Raw genomic sequence first — 10277 nt, 5'->3', positions numbered from 1 at the left:
CCACAATAATGAACCAAATGGACCAAAGCTTGAGAATTTCCTCGGCCGCACCAGTACAATTTACAATACCAACGAGAACGTTGGAGATGGAAGTGGCGGTTGTGGAGGAGATGGTGGTGGTGGTGGCTCACTAGGCCTTTCAATGATAAAAACATGGCTGAGTAATCAGCCGGTGGCTAATGTTAATCATCAAGACAATGGTAATGGCGCACGAGGCTTGTCTCTCTCTATGAATTCATCTACTACTTGTGATAGCAACAACTACATAAATAATAATGATGTTGTCCAAGAGAAGACTATTGTTGATGTCGTTGAAGCTACACCAAAGAAAACTATTGAGAGTTTTGGACAAAGAACGCCTATATACCGCGGTGTTACAAGGTTCTCTTCATCCATTTATATATTTCTATTGTCTAAAATGTCACATGAATCATGATTTTTTTGGTAAAGTTTGGGACATTCTAATGGTTAAGGTGAAAAAGTGCTACGGAATGTTCCTAGATATATATATTAAAGAGATACATTAATTAGTGCATATGGGCTTAGATATATAAAGTAATAATACATATATGGTATGCTCACATTTGTTTGTATTAAATGTTCAGGCATCGTTGGACAGGAAGATATGAGGCACATTTATGGGACAACAGTTGCAAAAGAGAAGGCCAAACTCGCAAAGGAAGACAAGGTTTATATATGTTTTTTTTTTTTTTTTCAATTTATGTATAATTTGATACACCAGTATCCATTTTCGAACTAATCTAGGTTTTCTTTTAATTTACATGTGTGTTTCCAAAATTTGCGTCTGGTGGTTATCTTCTCAGTTTATTTGGGTAAGTCATTGATATAAATTGCATGAAGCTATAAATAGATATATGACTAGTAGATCTGCTTTAAGTATAATCTAATTAGATTGTTATCTGATCATGCAGGAGGTTATGACAAAGAAGAAAAAGCAGCTAGGGCTTACGATTTAGCCGCACTAAAATATTGGGGAACCACCACTACTACTAACTTCCCCGTAAGTTATATTAATCAAATAATACATATAAATTCCTATCTCCTAACCATTTTTATTCTTTTTTTTTTATGGCTGAATAATTCTTGTTTTTTAAAAATTATCTTACTTTTAAATGTCATGTTTATATCGTTACATTTATTACAATAAACTAATAATGTTGGCTGGATATAATATTCAGATGAGTAGTTATGAGAAAGAGGTAGAAGAGATGAAGCACATGACTAGGCAAGAGTATGTTGCCTCTCTGCGCAGGTATATAATGGAACTGTTGAATTTATTGCATGACATATATTATTCAGTTCTATATTACATGATAGGATCCCATCACGTATATATTTATTGATATCTTGTATTTCACATTATAAACTCATAAAATTATAAGGAAATATTTATGTAACCATTAAAATATGCAGGAAAAGTAGTGGTTTCTCTCGTGGTGCATCGATTTATCGAGGAGTAACAAGGTACTTAGTATAAATAAACAGAGAACAAATACAATGCTTCATTTTTTTTTTGTATAGATAATAATTAATACAATCCCATGAATCTAAAATAAATGGTAATTTTACTTCTAAATCTAAAATAAATGGTAATTTTACTTCTAATGGGTTCAAAAGGCATCACCAACACGGAAGGTGGCAAGCTAGGATCGGAAGAGTCGCCGGTAACAAAGACCTCTACTTGGGAACTTTCGGTAAGTGTTTTTTTTTTTTCCCACTTTTCGATCAAATCTACATAGACCATAGATATTAATTATGCACAAATATATCTAAGTGAATTATACAAATTATGTAGGCACACAAGAAGAGGCTGCAGAGGCATATGACATCGCAGCCATTAAATTCAGAGGATTAAGTGCAGTGACTAACTTTGACATGAGCAGATACAATGTTAAAGCAATCCTCGAGAGCCCGAGTCTACCTATTGGTAGTTCTGCGAAACGTCTCAAGGACGTTAACAGTCCAATTCCAAGTATGATGATCAGTAATAACAACGTTTCAGAGAGTGCAAGTAATGTTAGCGGCTGGCAAAACGCTGCGTTTCAGCATCATCAGGGAATGGATTTGAGCGTATTGCAGCAACAGCAGGAGAGGTACGTTGGTTATTACAATGGAGGAAACTTGTCTTCTGAGAGTACTAGGGTTTGTTCCAAACAAGAGGAAGAACAACAACGTTTCTTGAGTAACTCGATCGATCATCATAGTTCGACTTCTGATGATTCGGTTACCGTATGTGGGAATGTCGTTGGCTATGGTGGTTATCAAGGATTTGCAATCCCTGTTGGAACATCGGTTAACTGCGATGCTTTCACTGCTGCTGAGATTGCTTACAACGCAAGAAACCATTATTATTATGCTCAGCAGCAGCAACAACAGCAAATGCAGCAGATTCCGGAAGGAGATTTTCCGGTGGCGATTTCGAATAATGTTGGCTCTAACATGTTCTTTCATGGGGACGGTGGTGGAGAAGGGGCTTCAATGTTTACAGTTTGGAATGGCACTTAGAAAAATAAGTAAAAGATCTTTAGTTGTTTGCTTTATGTTGTAAACAGTTTGAATCTGGTTTTCTTTTCTCTCTTTTTTGGTAAGTGTCCTATAACTTTTTCATAGTTTCGATTATTTGGATAAATTTTTCAGATTAAGGATCATTTCATTTTTTGAGCTAGCCTAATTTATTAGTATTGTATTACCAAAAAAAAATGTAGTTTGTTTCGTGAATTCTTTTTTTTTTTGTTTTTATAGTGTGATCACAAATTTATGTTATGTTCTTTCATATAAAAGTATAACCATGTGAACAATTCTGTTATTTTTCTTTTAAAGATTGTAGGTATAGGATGCAATTGCAGTAGATATGTTCGGCAAGAGACTCAACATTCTGGTTTTAATGTTAATAATAATGATAAGTTCCCAAGTTTGTCCCAAAAACTGCCCATAAGATCTATTTTTCAATGTTAGTGCTTTGGTACACAAACTACTTGCGCGTACATAAGGATCCAAGATCCGTGGTGGGTTGCTGACGTGAGTGTACGTGACTCTGATCAAACGTATGGCCCAAAGATTGACTTGTGTGGTAATTGGGTTGGTTGGTTGGGATCGCCGATAGACACTATCATCCGTTTGGTAATTGAGAATAGTCAAATAGAGGGACTGGTGCAGAAAGGAACTCGCATGGAAACCGAATGGATAATAAGAAAGGCTTATGAAAAAGCACAAATGCATCTCATCGTTAGATTCTCTTTAAGCTTATGTATGCAGAGAAAACTCACCTAATTAGGGGCAGAAGAACGTAACTTGGCTTGTACTCTACTCACCAAACCCCCTTTATATCAATTTTAATATATAAAAACTACTCTACAAGTATTTTTCTTTTTGTTAGTTACTAGATTTAATATATATATACCAAGTTTAATTGCCTTTTTATATCAACTTAACACCAACAATATATCATTTAAAATACGAATCTAAAACATATATAATTTGGTATAATTTAAAGACAGAAGGAATGAGATTAGGACAGTAAGTAAAATGAAAGAGACAGGCAAGATACAATAAGGTGAAGCTTGAGGAAACCGCGACGGTGAAAGAACAACATATGTGTCAAAGCTGATGGATGTGATCAGTGAGTTTGTTGCACTTGCAGCAAAATTTTAAAATTATTCTATAGAAAAGAAAAAAATAATATAAACGAAAGCTTAGCTTGAAGGCAATGGAGACTCTACAACAAACTAATGTACCATACAGAGAGAGAAAAACCAAAGGTTTCTTCATTCATAAAAACCAAACTTCTTCTTTCTTCTCACACATTAATGAATACTGTCCTATGATCTCTGATTTGTGCTCTCACTGTCCACGCTGCTAATCTCCGGTCGTCGGTATGGAAGCTAGCGCCGGTCTTGTTGCCGGTTCTCATAACCGTAACGAACTTGTCGTCATTCATAACCATGAAGAGGTTTTTATAATACTTCTAATTAAACCATTTTTTCTGATTCATTACTCTACCAATGTTTTTATCAATTCACATTTTATCGGATGTCCCCGAAGGGACATATGGTTTACTTTTTTGTTTTCGAATTTTATATTCTGTATGTTTAAGATTTTTAGTTTCAGTAATTGTAGTTAAAATTATATTTTTCAATTTTAACATTAGCAAAAAAAAAAAAGGTTACTATGTTTGTTAATAATGTAAAATTGAGCAATTTTTCAATTATTGTGAATATTTTGTCATTATTAACATTTACCAACATAATAATTTTTTTTTTTTTTTGTTTTGCTAATGTTAGATTGAGCAATTAATTTAACCACTTAAATCAGTTTATATGGTTATGTAATTGAAAGAAGTATATATAAAAAGCCAAAGAGAGACTATGTAATGTCTTCAATGAGCTGAAACTTTTCTTTCTGGGAATTTAAAATTTACAGCCAAAGCCTCTGAAGAATCTAGATGGACAATTTTGTGAGATATGCGGAGATCAGATTGGTTTAACAGTAGAAGGAGACCTGTTCGTGGCTTGCAATGAGTGTGGTTTTCCAGCGTGCAGGCCTTGTTATGAGTACGAGAGGAGAGAAGGGACACAGAACTGTCCTCAGTGTAAGACTCGTTACAAGCGTCTCCGAGGTATTTTAATTAATTCTTCTCCGCTCTTATCTTGTTCGACGAAATGCGTCAATGAAAATAATAAAAAAGCTTACTTTTTTTTTTTCGGTTCTGTTTTTGGTTTTATGAAGGAAGCCCAAGAGTGGAGGGAGATGAGGATGAAGAGGATATTGATGATATTGAGTACGAGTTTAATATCGAACATGAACAAGACAAGCAGAAGCATTCAGCTGAGGCTATGCTTTATGGGAAAATGAGCTATGGAAGAGGTCCTGAGGATGATGAGAACGGGAGATTCCCACCTGTTATAGCCGGTGGACATAGTGGAGAATTCCCACTTGGTGGAGGGTATGGGAATGGTGAACATGGACTTCATAAGCGTGTGCACCCTTATCCATCATCTGAAGCTGGTGAGTCTCCTCTGCTCATTGTCCTCTGTAACTTCTTGTAGCAAGCATAAACTTGGATGCTTGCCAGCTTGGAATTGAACAGTTTTGGTAGTAGATAGAGACTTAGTTTTATAAACATGGATGGTTCTTATATTGTTATATGAAATTCATAAGCAAAGTCTTCTTTATGAAAAGGGCTGTATCTTTTAGCATTTCACGCATATATAAAATGAAATTGATACAAGCGAAAAGCAACTGATGTAGAGGTTTCTAACGATACTTTTCACTGTGTAATTTCAATGTGGTAGGGAGTGAGAGATGGGATGATAAGAAGGAGGGAGGATGGCGGGAAAGAATGGATGATTGGAAGCACCAGCAAGGAAATCTAGGACCAGAACCAGATGATGATCCTGAGATGGGAATGTAATGCCGCCAGAAACATTTTTTTAAGACTTCAGTTTTATATTATTCGGATTTTTGCTTACAAACTTTGGATTTTGAAAAATGGCTGCAGGATCGACGAGGCACGGCAGCCACTCTCGCGGAAAGTGCCCATTGCGTCAAGCAAGATCAATCCATATCGGATGGTCATCGTTGCTAGGCTTGTGATTCTAGCAGTGTTTCTCCGGTATAGGCTCTTGAATCCAGTGCACGATGCTTTGGGGTTATGGCTGACCTCTGTGATCTGTGAAATCTGGTTCGCTGTCTCTTGGATTCTTGATCAGTTCCCCAAGTGGTTCCCCATTGAGCGTGAGACCTATCTAGATCGGCTTTCCCTCAGGTAAAATTTACATATTATCAAGTAGGAGTCTTAAAATCTATGAAGTGGAGTTCAGATATTAATAGTTTTTTGCTTATACAGGTACGAGAGAGAAGGTGAACCAAATATGCTTGCCCCTGTAGATGTCTTTGTCAGTACGGTGGACCCTTTGAAGGAGCCTCCCCTAGTCACATCCAACACTGTGCTGTCAATCTTGGCCATGGACTATCCAGTTGAGAAAATCTCCTGCTATGTCTCTGATGATGGTGCTTCAATGCTCACATTCGAATCTCTCTCAGAAACTGCCGAGTTTGCAAGAAAATGGGTTCCCTTCTGTAAGAAATTCTCCATAGAGCCACGGGCACCGGATATGTACTTCACGTTGAAAATTGATTATCTGCAGGACAAAGTCCACCCAACGTTTGTTAAGGAACGTCGAGCCATGAAGGTAAGTGTATATTACCTGATCTAGTTATACCACCAACCAGCTTTTCATTATAACCTAAACTCATAAGTGACATTGACTNTCCCCAAGTGGTTCCCCATTGAGCGTGAGACCTATCTAGATCGGCTTTCCCTCAGGTAAAATTTACATATTATCAAGTAGGAGTCTTAAAATCTATGAAGTGGAGTTCAGATATTAATAGTTTTTTGCTTATACAGGTACGAGAGAGAAGGTGAACCAAATATGCTTGCCCCTGTAGATGTCTTTGTCAGTACGGTGGACCCTTTGAAGGAGCCTCCCCTAGTCACATCCAACACTGTGCTGTCAATCTTGGCCATGGACTATCCAGTTGAGAAAATCTCCTGCTATGTCTCTGATGATGGTGCTTCAATGCTCACATTCGAATCTCTCTCAGAAACTGCCGAGTTTGCAAGAAAATGGGTTCCCTTCTGTAAGAAATTCTCCATAGAGCCACGGGCACCGGATATGTACTTCACGTTGAAAATTGATTATCTGCAGGACAAAGTCCACCCAACGTTTGTTAAGGAACGTCGAGCCATGAAGGTAAGTGTATATTACCTGATCTAGTTATACCACCAACCAGCTTTTCATTATAACCTAAACTCATAAGTGACATTGACTTATGGCAGAGAGAATATGAGGAGTTCAAGGTCAGGATCAACGCCCTCGTGGCAAAAGCCTCAAAGGTTCCTCTAGAAGGTTGGATCATGCAAGATGGAACACCATGGCCAGGGAACAACACTAAGGACCATCCAGGTATGATCCAAGTCTTCCTCGGCCACAGCGGAGGATTTGATGTCGAAGGCCACGAGCTTCCGCGGCTTGTGTATGTGTCCCGTGAGAAGCGTCCTGGTTTCCAGCATCACAAAAAAGCTGGCGCCATGAACGCCCTGGTAATTTTCTTGATCTGCCTTGGACCAAACTAGAAACTGATCTCTGTTTCTTGGACCTAACCTGATACTTCTTTCAGGTTCGAGTGGCAGGCGTACTCACAAATGCTCCTTTCATGCTGAACTTGGATTGTGATCACTATGTGAACAACAGCAAGGCCGTAAGGGAGGCAATGTGTTTTTTGATGGATCCTCAGATTGGAAAGAAGGTCTGCTATGTTCAGTTCCCTCAAAGGTTCGATGGTATTGACACGAACGATCGTTACGCCAACAGAAACACAGTCTTCTTTGATGTAAGACACAATTAATATTTCTTCAAGTTGCGGTCTATGAGATAAGTATACCCAATTCCTTACCCTCTTGTTTGCTACAGATCAATATGAAAGGTCTAGATGGAATCCAGGGTCCAGTTTACGTTGGTACTGGTTGTGTTTTCAAACGACAAGCTTTGTATGGTTATGACCCGCCAAAGGGTGCTAAACGTCCAAAGATGTTGAGCTGTGGTTGTTGTCCTTGTTTTGGACGCCGGAGAAAGAATAAAAAACATTCCAAGAATGACATGAATGGTGACGTTGCAGCCCTTGGAGGTAAATTATCCCAACAACCTTATAACATCAGTCCATATATATCTTGAAGTACGTTTAGTTTACGTTGGGATTTTGCAGATCTAATAGTTTTTTTTTGGCAGGAGCAGAAGGTGATAAGGAGCATTTGATGTCTGAAATGAACTTTGAGAAAAAGTTTGGGCAATCATCCATCTTTGTAACCTCGACTTTGATGGAAGAAGGTGGCGTTCCTCCATCATCAAGTCCTGCAGTGCTCCTTAAGGAGGCAATCCATGTCATAAGCTGCGGTTATGAAGACAAGACTGAGTGGGGAACTGAGGTAATAATGCTGAATCGTAAGATAGTACCTTCTTTGTGATTTAGAAGCTGGCCAGCGTAAGAAACTTTTGTGTATCTCCGAATTGCAGCTGGGTTGGATCTATGGCTCTATCACGGAGGATATTTTGACGGGTTTCAAGATGCATTGCCGTGGCTGGAGGTCTATTTACTGCATGCCTAAGAGGCCTGCATTCAAAGGTTCAGCTCCTATTAATCTATCAGACAGGTTAAACCAGGTTTTGCGTTGGGCACTCGGATCGGTTGAGATATTTTTCAGCCGACACAGTCCTCTCTGGTATGGCTACAAAGGAGGAAACCTCAAGTGGCTTGAGCGTTTTGCTTATGCCAACACAACAATCTACCCGTTCACATCTATACCACTCCTTGCCTACTGTATCCTTCCAGCTATCTGTCTCCTTACAGACAAATTCATCATGCCACCGGTTAGTAAAATCATCAGATAAAGCGCTTAAAAAGCTGCATTAAATTTGCTAACTATCTGTTTTCCCAAATTTTCTTTCAGATAAGCACATTTGCTAGTCTCTTCTTCATCTCACTGTTCATGTCAATCATTGTAACGGGAATCTTGGAATTGAGATGGAGCGGAGTTAGCATTGAGNAGCCCTTGGAGGTAAATTATCCCAACAACCTTATAACATCAGTCCATATATATCTTGAAGTACGTTTAGTTTACGTTGGGATTTTGCAGATCTAATAGTTTTTTTTTGGCAGGAGCAGAAGGTGATAAGGAGCATTTGATGTCTGAAATGAACTTTGAGAAAAAGTTTGGGCAATCATCCATCTTTGTAACCTCGACTTTGATGGAAGAAGGTGGCGTTCCTCCATCATCAAGTCCTGCAGTGCTCCTTAAGGAGGCAATCCATGTCATAAGCTGCGGTTATGAAGACAAGACTGAGTGGGGAACTGAGGTAATAATGCTGAATCGTAAGATAGTACCTTCTTTGTGATTTAGAAGCTGGCCAGCGTAAGAAACTTTTGTGTATCTCCGAATTGCAGCTGGGTTGGATCTATGGCTCTATCACGGAGGATATTTTGACGGGTTTCAAGATGCATTGCCGTGGCTGGAGGTCTATTTACTGCATGCCTAAGAGGCCTGCATTCAAAGGTTCAGCTCCTATTAATCTATCAGACAGGTTAAACCAGGTTTTGCGTTGGGCACTCGGATCGGTTGAGATATTTTTCAGCCGACACAGTCCTCTCTGGTATGGCTACAAAGGAGGAAACCTCAAGTGGCTTGAGCGTTTTGCTTATGCCAACACAACAATCTACCCGTTCACATCTATACCACTCCTTGCCTACTGTATCCTTCCAGCCATCTGTCTCCTTACAGACAAATTCATCATGCCACCGGTTAGTAAAGTCATCAGATAAAGCGCTTACAAAGCTGCATTAAGTTTGCTAACTATCTGTTTTCCCGAATTGTCTTTCAGATAAGCACATTTGCTAGTCTCTTCTTCATCTCACTGTTCATGTCGATCATTGTAACGGGAATCTTGGAACTGAGATGGAGCGGAGTTAGCATTGAAGAATGGTGGAGAAACGAGCAATTCTGGGTTATTGGAGGAATCTCAGCTCATCTCTTTGCGGTTGTCCAAGGTCTCCTCAAAATCTTAGCAGGCATTGACACAAACTTCACAGTCACATCAAAGGCAACAGATGATGATGACTTTGGAGAACTTTACGCATTCAAATGGACAACACTGCTTATCCCTCCAACAACCGTCTTGATCATAAACATTGTCGGCGTTGTTGCAGGCATCTCAGATGCCATTAACAATGGATATCAGTCATGGGGACCTCTATTTGGTAAACTCTTCTTCTCCTTTTGGGTCATCGTTCATCTCTACCCATTCCTCAAAGGTCTGATGGGAAGACAGAACAGAACACCAACCATTGTGGTCATTTGGTCAGTGTTGTTGGCATCTATCTTCTCGTTGCTTTGGGTCAGAATTGATCCTTTTGTCCTCAAGACCAAAGGACCTGATACTTCCAAGTGTGGCATCAACTGCTGAAGCAAAATCTTTTCTATTTCTTCTGAAACTTTTCTGTACTTTTTCCAGTGTGTTTTCACTTCTTTTTTGGATTGCATAATTGGGGATTTTGTTTATTGTATATTAGCCAGCAAAACAGATGGATCTGGATTTATTGTGAGAGATTAATGCAATGTACAAAGAAACTCAAACAAAATTACTTTTGAGTTACAAAGTAAGAGATTCACATATACTTTCCCAAAGAGTATACTTGCAGTGAAA

The 10277-nt window shown here is 38.8% G+C and overlaps 2 protein-coding genes across 4 annotated transcripts in view; both read left to right on the top strand.

The window, feature by feature from the left end:
* Positions 1-2682, top strand: part of LOC104770045 (AP2-like ethylene-responsive transcription factor BBM) — a 3425-nt gene extending 743 nt beyond the window's left edge. Inside the window, exons 2-9 of the mRNA XM_010494394.2 lie at positions 1-381; positions 606-688; positions 825-833; positions 933-1021; positions 1200-1273; positions 1435-1485; positions 1639-1715; positions 1817-2682. The exon at positions 1-381 is cut by the window's left edge and continues 6 nt beyond it. Of these exons, the coding sequence (XP_010492696.1) occupies positions 1-381; positions 606-688; positions 825-833; positions 933-1021; positions 1200-1273; positions 1435-1485; positions 1639-1715; positions 1817-2526 (1474 nt within the window). The 3' untranslated portion in view covers positions 2527-2682. The remainder of the gene's footprint in view (positions 382-605; positions 689-824; positions 834-932; positions 1022-1199; positions 1274-1434; positions 1486-1638; positions 1716-1816) is intronic.
* On the top strand, positions 3779-10244 carry LOC104770042 (cellulose synthase A catalytic subunit 7 [UDP-forming]-like). 3 transcript variants are annotated; one of them, XM_019242371.1, is made up of 13 exons: positions 3779-3970; positions 4441-4636; positions 4747-5025; positions 5313-5427; positions 5519-5785; positions 5867-6212; positions 6860-7123; positions 7201-7413; positions 7494-7707; positions 7815-8005; positions 8094-8447; positions 8528-8623; positions 9552-10244. In XM_019242371.1, the coding sequence occupies exons 1-13, from the start codon at positions 3896-3898 to the stop codon at positions 10035-10037; spliced, it is 3096 nt and encodes a 1031-aa protein (XP_019097916.1). In that variant the 5' UTR covers positions 3779-3895; the 3' UTR covers positions 10038-10244. The 3 variants fall into 3 exon arrangements, with proteins under 3 accessions (XP_019097916.1, XP_010492694.1, XP_019097915.1); XM_019242370.1 differs by having other exon boundaries at positions 3782-3970; positions 7809-8005; XM_010494392.2 differs by lacking the exon at positions 8528-8623 and having other exon boundaries at positions 3780-3970; positions 7809-8005; positions 9456-10244.

Source organism: Camelina sativa, chromosome 20 (assembly GCF_000633955.1).
Source record: "Camelina sativa cultivar DH55 chromosome 20, Cs, whole genome shotgun sequence".
Taxonomy (NCBI): Eukaryota; Viridiplantae; Streptophyta; class Magnoliopsida; order Brassicales; family Brassicaceae; genus Camelina; species Camelina sativa.
The sequence above is the reverse complement of the archived record's forward strand: the minus strand, read 5'-3'. Positions and strand labels throughout refer to the sequence as shown.